Source organism: Sorghum bicolor, chromosome 10 (genome assembly GCF_000003195.3).
Source record: "Sorghum bicolor cultivar BTx623 chromosome 10, Sorghum_bicolor_NCBIv3, whole genome shotgun sequence".
Classification (NCBI taxonomy): Eukaryota; Viridiplantae; Streptophyta; class Magnoliopsida; order Poales; family Poaceae; genus Sorghum; species Sorghum bicolor.
The window spans coordinates 585,983-601,753 of NC_012879.2; the positions used below are offsets into that span (position 1 = coordinate 585,983).

At 41.4% G+C, this 15,771-nt stretch overlaps 2 protein-coding genes across 6 annotated transcripts; both read left to right on the plus strand.

Moving 5' to 3' along the window:
- Positions 1,198-4,600, plus strand: LOC8066887 (proteasome subunit beta type-7-A). Its single transcript, XM_021450394.1, has 9 exons — positions 1,198-1,358; positions 1,521-1,666; positions 2,758-2,899; positions 2,992-3,088; positions 3,166-3,235; positions 3,319-3,423; positions 3,562-3,660; positions 4,159-4,249; positions 4,335-4,600. The coding sequence occupies exons 2-9, from the start codon at positions 1,526-1,528 to the stop codon at positions 4,409-4,411; spliced, it is 822 nt and encodes a 273-aa protein (XP_021306069.1). The 5' UTR covers positions 1,198-1,358; positions 1,521-1,525; the 3' UTR covers positions 4,412-4,600.
- LOC8067908 (UMP-CMP kinase 1) lies at positions 8,332-11,510 on the plus strand. 5 transcript variants are annotated; one of them, XM_002436307.2, is made up of 10 exons: positions 8,332-8,594; positions 9,286-9,395; positions 9,566-9,620; positions 9,715-9,832; positions 9,936-10,092; positions 10,261-10,341; positions 10,432-10,539; positions 10,701-10,775; positions 10,931-11,003; positions 11,122-11,510. In XM_002436307.2, the coding sequence occupies exons 2-10, from the start codon at positions 9,378-9,380 to the stop codon at positions 11,151-11,153; spliced, it is 717 nt and encodes a 238-aa protein (XP_002436352.2). In that variant the 5' UTR covers positions 8,332-8,594; positions 9,286-9,377; the 3' UTR covers positions 11,154-11,510. The 5 variants fall into 5 exon arrangements, with proteins under 5 accessions (XP_002436352.2, XP_021304736.1, XP_021304732.1 ...); XM_021449061.1 differs by lacking the exon at positions 8,332-8,594 and adding an exon at positions 8,625-8,739; XM_021449057.1 differs by lacking the exon at positions 8,332-8,594 and adding an exon at positions 8,782-9,181.

Here is a 15,771-nt window from a genome sequence, read left to right on the forward strand (position 1 = left end):
CCTACCTCATGAGTTACACCTTTCAAAATCACACATACAACATTGTTGATACAACTATCTGTGATCTTCTTAGACCTATATATTATACTATCCCTTGTGCCCTTACATATATATATATATATAATAATCTCCCTTGGGCTCATAGTGTGTTTGTTCATATGGTCATATGCCACTCTTTATGTATTCAATAATTACGTGGGTTGCCAAATCAGTTGAGATTTTAGAGCAAACTGAAACAAGTTCCTATCAGGAAACATTAAGATTCATCTATTGAATACAAAAATATCTGGCATGCGTGCTATGATAGGTGATGATGTTTATGCCAATTTACAAGCTTAGCTATCTTGACGCACCATGTCTAGCTAGCTGCCAACTTGCAAAAGCATGCTAGTGGTATATGTAATTGTATTGAGTACCAACTAAATGCAGTGATAGGCGGCATTTTAATTTATTATCTTGCAAAACCTTGTGAGTGGTATTCAAATACAATTGTATTTTTAGTGAGAAGAGATCAACTCGAGGTTCATCATACTGATAAGCATGTTACGATGATATTCTTGTTACTAATAAGATTGTTTTGATTAGTGTCTTAGATCGATAGGATCATTTGTTCTCTCACGGTATTGGATTGTACTATCAGGATCTTGTTGGATTTTAGTAAATATATTTTTTTATATAAGATTTGTAATATGTTCTAGAGATTTATATTGAGACCCATAATATATTACTGATAATATTTTAGGATACGGATGTGTATCCTAACAACCTTGTTGTTGGTGGCTACAAGTAGTAGAGAAGAGGGTCATGGGCTTAGCAGCGAGGGCAGACTGAGAGATTGCCAACAAATTATAGAGCAAAGGTAAAAAAAAATTCCTTAGACAAAATATGCATCAGGGTACCTTATACCCGATCAGTATAAAGAAAAAACAAGAGCGAGTAGAGGGTAAGACAAGTGAAAAAAAAAAAGAGAAAATTACAATTTGGTAAAAATTACCTCCACCACACATGGCAAACGTGACCGTAACATTACCGCCAAGACTCCAGGCCGCTGTGGCTAGTCGCCCAATCTTGATAGGGCCTCCATGTAAAAGCCCACGACGGCCCCAAACATTAGCAGAAACGAAAGCCCAGCACGAAAACTGGCGCGGGCGTCGCTCCTTGTTCTTTCTTTCTTCTCCCCCAATCCAACTCCAACTCCAGTCAATTAAATTAAATTAAATAAAACAAAAAGGGTACCACCGCAAGCGGAAGAAGCCTCGCCGCCCGCCGCTCTCGCCTCGTCTCGTCCCCGGAGCGCACGCACGTCAGATCAGGTGCGCCGCGCGCCCCTCACCGACGAGCATCCATCCATCCACCAGGTACCTTCGCCGCCGCCGCCGCCGCCTCCTCCTTTCCCTTCCTGCTGCGCGCGCCGCGGAACCCTGCAAGCGATTTGTATTTGGATCTCACCCCACTGCTTCTTCCCGTGGCGATACGATTCGCCGTGACCTTGATGCGTGACGGTGCCTTTGCCGGTGCAGGAACGATGACGGGCTCCATGGATCTCCCGGCCAAGGGCGGGTTCGACTTCGACCTGTGCCGCCGGAACAACATGCTAGAGAAGAACGGGCTCAAGCTCCCGGGATTCCTGAAGACCGGGACAACCATCGTCGGCCTCGTCTTTCAGGTGCAACCCCCCCCCCCCCCCCCCCACCCACCACTCTCGTTGTGTTGCCTTCTAGTATATTCCGGCAATTGGTGTGGTTACCTTCTGCTCGTTCAGAGCTAGCTGTGTCTGCGAATTTGGTATCACTCCCATGCTTAACTTCATTTTTCACGTGCCAATTATACAAATTGGAAAAAAAAAGAGAAAACCACCGGATTATACAAATTGGTAAAAACCCACCCTCCAAGGTGATGAAAACCCACATTCTTTCGTTGTGTTGGTTTCTATTGTAGGAGTATTAGTTCAGGGGAAAAGTTATGTATACATTTTTTTTTTCATCCTGATGATGCAGACATACTCTACAATTGATTCTCTGGCAAATCCTACCTATTTTAATCATGTTTTGCATCAACTTTGATTGGATAAATCTAATGAATGATGGTAATTTTGCCTCAACAATTGTGTAGCAACTTTTACTACGTGTACCGCTGCTCTTAAGTCTTAACCAGTGCTAAGATATGAAATACCTTTTGATATTTGACAATTACTGTATCTGCGGATTTTGTAGGCATCAGCCTAGTGCTGCTGTTTCTTAATGTTAGTTAGTTTTGAAATCTCTTTAGGGCGCTCAGCATCTCAACTAAATATTGGAAAAATCTTTCTGATATCAATCGCACGCTTAACTTCCTATCACACATGGCCACATTGTTCTACATGCCGATGATACAAACTAGGAAAATGTCCAGCGCTAACCACCCTCCTAGCAGTGAAAGCCCCCATTCTTTTGTTATGTTGGTTTCCATTGTATTAGGATAGGGGAAAACATATACATACAAATTTCTACATCCTAACGGAAAAAAAAACATACTCCAAATGATTATCTGACAAATCCTAATTGAATCCCGTGATTTGCATCAACTTGTAGTTGAACAAATCTAATGGATAGTAATTTTGTCTTAACAACTTTATAACAATTTTTGGTATACACACCAGTGCTCTCAGCCAGTGCCAATAAATGAAAGACTTTGCAACATTGTGTTTGAGTGGACATTGTTTCATTTGCCCATATTCATTGAGGTTAATGTTGGACTAAGCCATGTTTTTATATCTAGGATGGGGTTGTTCTTGGGGCAGACACAAGAGCAACTGAGGGCCCTATAGTTGCTGATAAGAACTGCGAAAAAATCCACTTCATGGCGCCCAATATATATTGCTGTGGAGCAGGAACTGCTGCTGACACAGAGGCTGTTACAGGTAGATGACTACAAGAATGAGATCTTGCTGCCTTTTCACACTCTCATTTCTTCTGTTGAATTCCTTATCGACATTTGATTCACTTACTTCAGATATGGTAAGCTCCCAGCTACAGCTTCACCGCTATGCAACGGGCCGTGAATCAAGAGTTGTAACTGCTCTTACACTACTGAAGTCACACCTCTTCAAGTGAGCTCCTCTCACAGGCACAGTTACAACTTTCTGTCGTTGTGCCAACACCTGACCTGCTTATGCCATTATGTTAGGTACCAAGGCCATGTCAGTGCTGCCCTTGTTCTTGGTGGAGTGGATTGTACTGGACCACATCTACACACTGTTAGTAACTGAGGATACCTGTTTTCTACTTGTTGTATGTAAAGTTTGATGTAGGGTAGTTACGTTAACTTTGGAATGTGCAGGTTTATCCACACGGCTCCACCGATACTCTTCCTTTTGCAACGATGGGCTCTGGTTCTCTTGCTGCAATGTCAGTGTTTGAATCAAAATACAAAGAAGGGCTTACTGTAAGTGAATCAGGCAATAGTTTCTGTATTTAACTATGTTGCTAATGGAGTATTGTCTTCTGTGGTGACTGAAGTTGCATTTCATGGCGTTTGGTATGATGGCAAAAGTTTAATATTAAATTCCTTTTTATCTTCTAGAGGGAGGACGGAATAGAACTGGTGTCCGATGCAATCCGCGCTGGTATCTTCAATGACCTTGGCAGTGGCAGCAATGTTGATGTCTGTGTGATAACCAAGGTATGCATTTTCAGTTTTTTAATAGAGTTACAGCCTTACCGAGCCAAGCCCTGGTCCGAATCCATTGCAAAAGACCAAATTAACATGTGTTTACTTGGTTTTATAGCATAACATGCCCTCATCTCGTGTGTGACATAGATCAATCTCAACCGCAAGATGCATTTTCTGTTTATTGAGTGAAATTGACAGAGCACTGCAAGTGTTGAATAAAAAAATCGAAATAAAATGTATATTATTTACATATTAGAGTATGAAGTTTCGAACTATATCCGTAGCATTATATTTGTCAGCTTTGATATGATATATGTCGCACTTACATATGGTTTGATTCACACTTGAGATCACTAATTTCCAATAATGCTCATTTGAGCTGTGTAACACTGCATCCTGCATGCTGCTCTTTGTCAGCGGTGCCTTTTGAGCAAATCGAAGAACATGAATATACTACTAGTAACTCTTCAGAGTGCTTTGCTGATCAACACTTATTGACATTACCAGGGAAAGACAGAATACTTGAGAAACCACCAGTTGCCGAATCCCAGAACTTATGCTAGCTCGAAGGGATTTAGCTTCACCAAGGGGCAGACTGGTGAGTTCCTTGCTAATGAATTGTTATGTATAGGATATGGCATATTGGACGGTATAAAGTAAATGCATGATTCTGTTGTTTGCAGAGGTACTGTCCACAAAGATCACACCTCTGAAGCAGAAGGTTGAGGTCGCCGAGGGCGGGGATGCGATGGAGGAATGATCTTGTGTGCTTGCTTTCAGACTACTATGAATTTGTGTTACTTTGATTAGTGGAGCAGCTAGAACAAGGAAAAAAAAAAGAAATGAAGATCTTTGTTGTACTTGCTGGACCGAAACCAGACTCTTATGCCAAAGGTGTTTCTAATGTTTGACACATTTTAAAGTGCTTGTTGTTTCTGAATGTCTAAAACCCGTGCCGGTATGGTATTTCCTTGGAGTTCCTACTGCTGCGTCGGTTGGTTGGCGCATGTGCGAACTGCGAAGGAGGGGGTCTGTCTCGATTACAAAACAGTAGCTCTGTCAAGTCTCGCTTGTTTTTTGATCCGAATATCTAGGTCTTAGTTTGGAAAAAAATTCGGATTTCGGCACTGTATCATTTTCGTTTTTATTTGACAAATATTATCCAATCATGGACTAACTAGGCTCAAAAGATTCATCTCGTGATTTACAGGCAAACTGTGCAATTAGTTTTTATTTTCGTCTATATCTAATGCTTTATATGTGTTCCAAGATTTGATGTGACGGAGAATCTTGAAAAGTTTTTGGTTTTCGGGGTGAACTAAACAAGGCCCTATATTCGGGCCTTGTTTAGATGCATGCAGAAACCCAAAACTTTACAAGATTTTCCATCACATCGAATCTTGCGACACATGCATGGAGTATTAAATATAGATAAAAATAAAAACTAATTACACAATTTGCCTGTAAATCGCGAGACGAATCTTTTAAGTCTAGTTACTCCATAATTGGACAATATTTGTCAAATAAAAACGAAAGTGCTACAGTGTCAAAATTCAAAAAGTTTTTGCATCAAGCCCTCAGTTCAGTTCCTTGGCTAAGCGAGATGTATGTGGTCGTAGCATGTTTTGCCAAAGGATTTACTTGTGTTAGTTCATCAATATATATATATATATATATATATATATATATATATATATATACCCCAAATCTGGAAGATATTATGAACCCTCCATTGCTCATGGACGGACCGGCCAAAACGTGGTAGCAACTGCTAGCGTTTGAGCCGCCGAGCGTCTTGTCAACGCAGGCGGCCCGCTGGGGATGGCGCGCGTGAGGAGCACACAAACTATTGTGGGTTTTTTTTTAAGATATTAATTACAGTGCCACCTAAGTATTTTGCTGATGTGACAATGTAGTTATTGAAGATAGAGAATAAAAATCATAGAAACTGGGTCTAAGTTAGAAACTATGTCTACACAAAATCCAAGACATAAAATGATATGATTGGCTAAGAATGAAGAGAGAATGAATCTGATTAGATATAAAAATATTTTATAGAAACTATCTATTGGGATCATAGTTTCTATATATAGTGTCTATAAAAATTAATAGGTTAGAAACTATATGTAATTTCTAGCATTGGGAGTGCCCCTGAGGCAGTCTGCATGTGCACATGCATGGAACGAATGAATGAGGACTCGAGGTCTTTTACTTGCTATGATAACTTCAATCTCAATATTTTCAAACGAACATGTTTGTAATGTTGCCAAATCGCCGACCCAGGTCGTCTCCTTTTGAGCTGCGAGGAGGGCGACTCCTAGATCGCTGCCGGATACCGGTGCCTAGCCGCACTGGTCGCTGTGGTGTACTATGAGCGCTCCTGAGCTTGCTTGCCCTCCATTCATCGCAACATTAGTGCACTATAGTTAGTACGTTCCTCTAAGCTCCACCACCGTTTAAGATCTTTGTAAGTATTTGTCTGTGCGGCGCCCTCGGCATCTTGCCATTGTTTACCGCAAGATCGTGTTCGTACTAACTATAACCTCTCTTGACGAAGCACGGGCTAGGCATGCTTTCGAAAAAAGATTAAGAGACATATGCAGTTAAAAATCATATATCTATACCACTTTTGGCACATTGGTTATATAAAACCTCCATATATACTGTACGTCGATGATAATGCCTTAATTCAAAACTACTTGTTTAGATCATAAAGCTGTTTGATTCTGACACGTTTTTATTTGATAAATATTGTTCAATCATGAAGTATCTAGGCTTAAAAGATTTGTATCGTGATTTATAGGCAAACTGTGTAATTAGTCTTTGTTTTCATTTATATTTAATACTCCATGTATGTACCGCAAAATTCGATGTGATGGAAAATCTTGATAAGTTTTTTAGGTGAACTAAACAAGGCCTAATACTCCATACCAAAGAGGGCCGAAGCTGTGACAAGTCGAAAACTCGCACACGCTAGATCTAATAAACAGGAACGGAGAAAAAGAGGAGGGAAACAGAAAACACGGTGGTGGTTTGGACTTTGGACAGTCCAAAGAACAAGACACATCTGAAAGTTGACAACGTTACGTTTCTGGACAAAAGAGTGGTACGCATCGGATTCGGCGTGTGCAGTGCCAGTGCATGCATCACCACCTCGTTGCCTCTTGCGGCGTTCTCTAGGCCCGGCCGGAATCCAGTGGAATCGAATCGGAATCCCGCCGGCCGCCGCGTTGCTTCTTGCTTTGCTTCTTCTCGAGGGCAGGGCTTCTCCCCTATGCCTCTTCTGTCCACCGTACCACTATTGTCAAAAGCAGGTACCTCATCACCACCTCATCTGCTGCTGGTATGGTACTGATACCTTCACAACCAGAATTTTAGATTTCTTCTAGTAAGATAGACATCATCTCAAGTTTAACTAAAATTATAGAAATAATTATAAAGATTTATGAGATCAAATAGATATACTTTGAAAATATAATTAACAAAGAATCTAATGATATTTAGTTGATATTATAAATATTATTATTTTATCATTTAAATTTTGATCAGACTTAGGCCTTGTTTAGTTCACAAAATTTTGGTTTTTTGGCTACTGTAGCACTTTCGTTTTTATTTGACAAACATTGTCCAATCACAGAGTAACTAGACTTAAGATTCATATCACAATTTTCAGGTAAACTGTGTAATTAGTTTTTATTTTTATCTTTATTTAATGCTCCATGCATGCGACCAAAGATTCGATGTGACGGGAAATCTTGAAAATTTTTGCGAACTAAACAAGGCCTTAAGATACTTTATCTTGGAGGGAGTAGTATTTTAGCATTCAAAATTTTGTATAAATTTCCTTACTAAATGCTTTCTAGCGAGATTTTCATGTGCTATATCAAGTGATAGTGTTTTACTATTATTTAAAAACTTTAGAAAAAAAAATCCACTATTTTGGTAGTGCTTGCCCTCGCCCAGTCCTCATCTTCTATCCTCGGTCTTGTAATATTTAAAAATTATGTTTAAAATACAAAAAAAACAGGACAAAAACAGTTTTACGTTAAATAGTTGCACAAATTTAATAGGTATTACTTTCTTCGTCACGAAGTATAAGATACTATATTAATTTTGATCATATTTATAGAAAAAATACTTAGAATCTCAAATTAGCTTATTTGGATACATTATGAAATACATTTTTATAATATATCTATTTGATGCGGTAAATTTTAATACTCTTCTTTATAAATTTAATCTAACTTAAAATAGTTTGACTTAGAATAAATTTAGATCCTTTATATTTTAGGGCTGAGGGAGTATATTATTAGTGTATTACTTAGAGAGAATTTCTTATATGATACCATAAAGATAAAGAATTCTTTTCCTGGCCCTTCAAAGTTAGATTTTTTTAATTAAACACTAGGTATATTTTTGGTGTTCAGAATGAAGTTACCACTGTATTTTAGAGCCGAGGGAGTTTAATCAGCTATGCAAAAGAAACTAATCAAGTAGAAGAGGTCAACCAGAAGACGCGCATTGGAACCTGACGGGTGCTTAGATATAAGATTGTGCAGTATCCCCCACGCCTTTGGTTGTATCTATTTATTAGATGAAATTGAAAAGGACATAGACAAGTACTACTAGCTATTAGTACTAGTAAATACTCCTACTTAGCACTAAAGAAGAATCAAGAATGGATTGGATGCAACGGAATGGGCCAGATCCTGCGCGTCGTTGCCAGTGGTCTCCTCTCCCAGTAGAATCAGAATCTGAATGGGAATCCCAGCTTTGCCCCTCTCTTTCAGCTTCCTCCTCTCCTTTTGCTGCAACTAGTAGCAGCTAGTATGTCACTTTGCTTCTTCTGGAGGGCTCCCGACACCAAAACCTCTCCTCCGCCACCATTGCCGGCCAACATAATCAAGAATCCCTCCTTCTCCCTCTGCTGGCATACATGCATGGTACTAAGATCTTCACTCATCTATCATCGCTTCATTCTTAAGTTGCATGTGTATATAATTATGGATTTCTAACTTGCATGTATTTGATTTATTTCCTGCTTTCTTGTTCCTGCTCGGATATTCTTTCTAGCACGTACTCCAGTAGGTATAATGAATCATTTTATCTGTTTCCTCTCCTCCCTTTTTCATTTTATATAGTACTGTATCACAAAAGATGCAATTAAGTTTGTTCTAAAGATCATATCCTAAATATATATAAAAAGGGGGAAAAATAAATAGCAGAAAGAAAAGACATTTCTAGATGGACTACACCACCTCACCTTGCGTACGTGGCACTTGGAAGAAGCCTCTAGCTACTAGTAGTACAGAGTACAGACACCACGCGTCGTCAGCGTCAATTTCTTTCTCTGTTTCTTTTAGTTTTTTTTTTTCATTTATGAAAAGAGAAGAAATGCAAATTTTGAACCTGCCAGCTCCTGAAGCCTCGTACTCATATACTAGAAAGATTGGACGATTGTGCTGGTTTGTCCAATAAAATCAAACAAAGCTGCTTATAATAATTCTTGGTTACTTCCAATGTGCACCTTGTCTGAATACCTTCCTCTGTTTATTTTATTTTATTTTATTTTATTTTATCTTATTTATTGTTCACTCACTCACATATCACAACATCTTCTGGAATCTGGAACAGGTTTAATTTCGCATTCAGTCGATTTCAGTAATTGAGCTTCTTTTCTACTCACCCACCCATATTGTTGTTCATCATCCACACGCCGCCCCCAGATGGCAGATGCGATCAAGGTATGTGATCCATCATCAACTGCTAACTCTGACGATCCGGTGCTCTGATAGTCTGATGACAATACCCTCCCTGTACTTGTGAATGCTGCCCCATCAGTCATACTAGTTTCTTATGTCTTCACACACAAACGTCATCCAGAACTTGCTAATGGATTGATTGTTGGATGCAGAGTCAAGTTGGGTCGTTTCCTCCTGGGAAAAAGATAACGGTTGTGTTTGTACTAGGTATGCTTGTGTATCATTTGAGCAAACCTTGAACAAATGTACATGTAGCGTGCAAGTACTTTACCACAGGCATGATCTGAACTTTTTTGCGCAGGTGGCCCAGGCAGTGGCAAGGGCACTCAGTGTTCCAACATTGTCAAACAGTTTGGCTTCACCCATCTGAGTGCTGGCGACCTTCTGCGTGAAGAAGCTAAATCTGATACTGAACAAGGGTAACAAACAACCTTTCTTCCTATAAACCGGCTTGCTCTGCACATAGGAGTATACATGTTGTGGGCACCATTCAGACATGTCCAATTTTTTTTCTTCTCTCAGTACGATGGTAAAGAACCTGATGCATGAAGGAAAACTTGTGCCGTCTGAGCTGATCATCAAGCTTCTGCTGAAGGCCATGCTTCAGAGTGGAAATGATAAGTTCCTTGTTGATGGATTTCCTCGGAACGAAGAGAACCGCCAAGCATATGAGAGTGTTGTAAGCCTGTTCTCTTTTTTTCCCCTGATGCCTGACTCTGAACTACCTATCGGCATATACTATATTTATTTTGATTCTAATAAAAGGAGCTAATTCACATCAGCCATATGTACGATTTCATCATGGAAGAAATAGCGCTATAATTTTGCCATGTCTTGTTGTTACCAGATTGGTATTGAGCCTGAGTTCATTCTGTTCATCGACTGCCCAAAGGAAGAGTTGGAGCGGCGCATTCTACACCGGAATCAGGTTTTATTTGCTCTTGTCTTTCTCAGCACATGCTTGTAGCTTTTGTCTCATTCGTTACTTTTGTTTTGTTTTTTGGTTGACTGCATACAGGGAAGAGATGACGACAACATTGACACTATTAGGAAGCGGTTTGAAGTTTTCCAGGAGTCAACTCTACCTGTTGTTCAGTACTATGAGAAAAGGGGGAAGCTTCGAAAGGTAACTTAACTAGCATTGAGGAAGTGCTCTGGTTTTTACATGAAACGTGCACTGTGCTAAAATTTGTAATTTCGTAGAGTAAATATGAACTGTAACTAACCTAATCTCACTTAATTGAGTTTTTCATGTTTCACATATATATCCCTTTGTACTCTACGCAGATCGATGGCGCCAAATCCCCTGATGCAGTTTTTGAAGATGTGAAGGCTATATTCTCTCAACTGAACACTACTCAGGTGCACTCACATTCATGTTCTCTCTTACAATTGCTTAAGTTCAGGAAACATGTCAGGCATGGCTAAATGATGATGTTCGTCCTTGTGGCTCACCCTCTTGGATCGATGATACTTTATCTATAATTGCCCTTATCCTGTATCTTTCGTTTCACTAGGAAAACCAAGGTAGCAGTATGAGCAGCAGAGTACAGAGCAATCCACTGAAGCGGTTCCTGGACCTGCTCTGTGGTAAGTTTTGAGATGGATGATACCACAATCAGTACTTCAATTTGTCGTCGAGTATTTGGCATCGACCTCGGCGGAAACTAAACTCATGATGAATGTCTTCTGGTTGACTGATTATCAGGATGCTTTGGGACGCAGGAAGCGAGAAGCTAACTGATGAGATGGTAGTTCTGAATTCTTGTGTGCTAGTGGTGTATGTACATCCTTGTTCAGTCCTCGAGGCTGAAGCAACAACATACGTCCAAAAAGGATTCAGATAACACTTGCTGTGTGTGGTTGAAGACTTGAAGTGTGTCCATATCTGAGTGTGCGTGTTGTGTAGATTCAGTCTGTCGAGTTTGCTGTGATCCATCCATTGCCAGTATGCCATTGGCGGAGTGTGTGTGTGTGTGTATGTACAAACTAGTTGAAAAAAAAAAACAGAGAATGGCCCTGCCCAGCTGCACCTGTAACACACAGATTGCATTTGTAATTTTAAGTGCAGGACATGGATGTGATGTGTGCAGATCATTCAGTTTGCATCAACATTGTTAAGTCACCGTAATTATCCCTGTACACAAGATGCGAAATGCGAAGAAAACTGTATCTAATTTATATCACTTTGCATCAACATTGTTATCTGAATACACTATTATATATGGTTAATACTTGGTCTTAGTTCTGCATTGCAGTGCAGCTAGTTGATCAGATGGTTTGTTCGCACCAAGTACGAGTTGACCTGTTTTACCTATTTTGTCCTGTTCTTGTATAGATCAACGATATGTTCAGATGCTTTATTCAGTCAGCTACTACATGGAGAGAGATCTCGGTAAGCACAAAGACTATAGGGTAGACTGATAAGTTTTTCTTTTCTTTTAAAACCCATTTCTCTTTGGAGGCAGCTACAACTCTGATCCATCGCTCTCCAGCATCTCTAGTACCTTGCAAATAGATGGGCCATTTCTTGCTCCTACTAGCTCCAAGATAAGCATCTCGAAGCAGGGACGGATCTAGCGGTAGGGGAGGAGACAACCGCTGGTCCTATGGATGTGATGTGTGCAGATCATTCAGTTTGCTACATTGAGCTGATGCTTGTGAGTGACTGTTCATGGCTAATAGCTTTCCAGGCTTGTTTATTTATTTTCAACTCAATTTAGCATCATGGTTCCACTTTTGCTTGTCATTTACTCCTACTGTTCCAAACTATCGCCCACTTTTATTTTGTTCAATTCAATTTTCTCAATTTTTTACTAGATCTTTTTGAAAAATATTTTAATATCTACAGCACTAGATACCAATACACTATACCAAGACGTATTTTATGACAAAAATAATAAAACTAATTTGATGCCATAGATGTCTGTTGCAATTTTATACTATACTAGTTAAAAGTTAGAAAAGTTTAACTTTAGAACAAAGCAAATTAAATGGACCTATAATTTTGAATGGATGGAGTAGCAATAATTTTTTAATCCAACATTTTTTTTACACTAATGCGCGTGAATCCTCCTGTTTGGATATATCACGATGATCTGTCACCATGTTTATTACATGTTTAACATTAATTAATTATTAAGCAATTAATTAATACACACTACTTACTTGTGGTAGCAACTGCTACTGCTTCTCAAAGCTTAGCTAGCCCTACAAATAAATCAGCTGCACTCACCAACTGATCCAAGCTACTAGCTATACAATGGCAGCTCGATCGATGGCCATGGCGTTCCTGACCACCGCGCTCGCCGTGGTGCTCCTCCTCGGTGCCTGCGCGGCATCAGCACCCTGCCTCACCACCGACGCCGCCGCCGCCGCTGTCTGCCAGAACCAACAACGGCACGACGACGACGACGGCGACCTGGTGGCGACGGCGTGCGAGAGGGCCAAGGGCCACGAGGCGCACCACTTCCGCGGGCTGGGTCTGACGGCGCTGACCAAGGACTTCTGCGAGACGACGCTCCGGTCGGACAACCGGAGCGCGGCGGCGAACGACACGCGGGAGCTGGCGCTGGTGGCCATGGACCTGGCCAGCACCGCCGCCGCGAGCGCGAGCACCAAGGCGCGTAGCGCGCTCCGGTCGTCGGGGGGCAGGGGCGGCAAGGACAGGGACACGGAGTTCTCGCTCCGGTACTGCGTGATGGACTACGGCACGGTGGCGGCCGTCCTCCCGGCGTGCCGCGTGATCGTCGAGGAGTACAGCCCCGGCGACTTCCAGGCGCCGTTCGACTACCTGGAGTGCGCCGGCAGGGTGATGGACGCGGCGGGCGACTGCTGGCAGCGCGTGTCGTACGAGGATGGCGAGTTGAAGAGGGCGCTGTGGAAGGACGCCGTCGACGTCGCCAACCGGGCGAACCTCGCCCAGGCCTTGGTCGAGCAGATGGTCGATTTCCCCGACGATCATCACTGAATAATCATCATGTTAATGTACAATAAGAGAATTACCAATTTTTCTCACAACAGCTTGAGTTTTGGTATGAAATTGCTTTGGATCAGTGTATGCAAATCAAATCAAATAATACGAATATAGTGGTGATCAGTCAGAGCTGCTACTTTGTTCAGTTTGCATGAAGAAAATAATGGCTGGGATTTTGGATGGGGAATGAATGAAGAAGCAGACCACCACGGCCGTGAGGTGGCCCAGCTGTGTTTTTTTTAAGGAAGTGGCCCAGCTATGTTCGAGCCCACGTGTGATTGGGCCTGTGAACCAACGAAGCAGATCGCGCCGACCGGCCCAGAAAGTTGCAACTTGGTCCTCATCAAGACGTTTATCGTCTGTTTCTTATATATACAAAAAAAAGAACTACTAGTAGCCTCGTCTCGTCAAAGAGAGAAAAAAAAAAGGAATATTTCTTTGAAATTAATCAATGAAATTATGTTATTGCTGAGATAGAGAGAAGATAAATAAGGAAAAACCAACAAGGTAGTAATAAGCTACTAGTCGTAGCTAAGGTAGAGAAGACGACATATGCTAGCTGATGCATGGCCACTACTTTTGTTTTCTTTTTGTTTGAGAGATACCATTTGCCGGCCTATAGATAGCTTAGCTAGAGAAATTAGTGAGGAGACGCTAATATAATTGCAACTTTAATTTTGGAGACAAGCAACATCGTCTCTCCATTTCTCCATCGCCGTTGCCTTTGGTACGAACTTTCATGTCGGAAAGGTGCCTTTGTCGTCGGTGATATGGTTCCGGCCAGCCGGCTGGTCACACATCCAGGAAAAACAATAATGGGGATGTATCTAGCGACCTGCCACATCCAAAAAAGCGAAACTGAGTATATCTCTGTTGGTTAGGTTTGTCGTAGTAAAAATCTAAGCTTAATGGTAGGTGATTTGTCCATTGACAATTAGATGTCTATGGTAACTTTATTGATCTTAAAATTTGTCAATTCAATTAAGTCCTTTAATTTGGAGATATTATAAAGATAAGGCACGTTTATAGGAGCGTATGCTCGTATTATGAGCATCTATGTCTCCATGTGAGTCTTAAAAAAAGTAAAAGCAAACTAATTGGGGACACACAGGCCCGGCTCTAGGAGGAGGGCAGGTAGTGCAACCGCAGGAGGGCCAAAAACCATATAGATTATTACTATATTCTATTTGGCATAAACTAATGTACAAGCTTTTCAAGGCCCATCAGTAGCATCAGTCGACAAAAGAAATTTCTCCAAATTAAAACCGTTGAAAAATTATTTGAGATCAACATTAGTTTAATTAATGGATCCTTATCTCTTCTTGCTTGCCCAAGGGCCCTTCAAATTGTAGAGCCAGCCCTGATGACACGTACCCATATGAGCAGATGAGGATTTAACATGAACTCAGAAAACTATACAACTCTCTCTCGGGGGGCGTTTGATACATACTCCCTCCGTCTCACGATAATAGGCGTGACTCAAAAATCACGGAGACCAAGGAGCGTAATAATTACCATGTGCTCCAAGAAACGATGCTTCGTTTCCATTTTAAAATAACCGCGTGAAACATTGCTCCGTCCCACGTCGTTAAACCGAGCCCGCGGCAGGTGCAGGTGCATATAAGCCTCGCCGTCTACCTTTGCTAACGGAAGGCGGGGGTACGAGACGTCCGCCGTATTCGGCAATAACTGCACACGCGCGGAGCGAGCGGCGCATGCAGCAGCGCCTTGTATCCTGGGACAATTTAAAAAAGTAGTTGCGCCTAGTATCGTGAGACGGAGGGAGTAGATACGTGTCTGAATCTCAACGATAGGTTTATCACGTACGGTGCCTGCTTCGTGGCCATGGTTCCTGCTTCCTCTTTCAATCCTTGCACTCTAAGCAAACACAACAACGTGTACATTATTAGCTAGGAGGGGGTGTGGCTAGGAGCAAGAAACGTGCACATACAACGACCCTCTCACCGATCCTACGGCGGCGGCGGCAACAAAAGGGTAACGACGGTGTTACCAGAAAAAGGCATGCAGTGTGTGAGGGCATATATATGCATCTCAGCAGCATCGATCGTGTGGCCTAGGATTAACTGATATGCATGTTTCAATTCCAATCGAGCTGAGATGTGTATCGTCTAAATGCGTCGTCGAGAGGGATTGAGATTTGGTGGGTGATGGATTGTGATTTTGTGTGTCGCCACGATCACACGACTCCTTGCATGCATTGTTCCAATTCCAATTTTGTGGACCACCGGCCGGCTACACCGTACCATGGTGGACCTAGCTATATAGCGATAGATCATCGATGTGCCAACATCCATCCATATCATCAGCCTGCAGCTTATATTCATTCTTTAATTCTTCATTCATCGATATCGACCACCCCCA

Bases quoted from the DNA above. Each gene is read 5' to 3' on its own strand.
- LOC8067908 (XM_002436307.2), top strand. The intron at 10,540-10,700 runs GTAACTTAACTA...TACTCTACGCAG, and splicing joins AAAGGGGGAAGCTTCGAAAG to ATCGATGGCGCCAAATCCCC. The intron at 11,004-11,121 runs GTAAGTTTTGAG...ACTGATTATCAG, and splicing joins GTTCCTGGACCTGCTCTGTG to GATGCTTTGGGACGCAGGAA.
- LOC8066887 (XM_021450394.1), top strand. From the start codon at position 1,526: ATGACGGGCTCCATGGATCTCCCGGCCAAGGGCGGGTTCGACTTCGAC. The intron at 2,900-2,991 runs GTAGATGACTAC...CACTTACTTCAG, and splicing joins TGACACAGAGGCTGTTACAG to ATATGGTAAGCTCCCAGCTA. The intron at 3,089-3,165 runs GTGAGCTCCTCT...CCATTATGTTAG, and splicing joins CTGAAGTCACACCTCTTCAA to GTACCAAGGCCATGTCAGTG.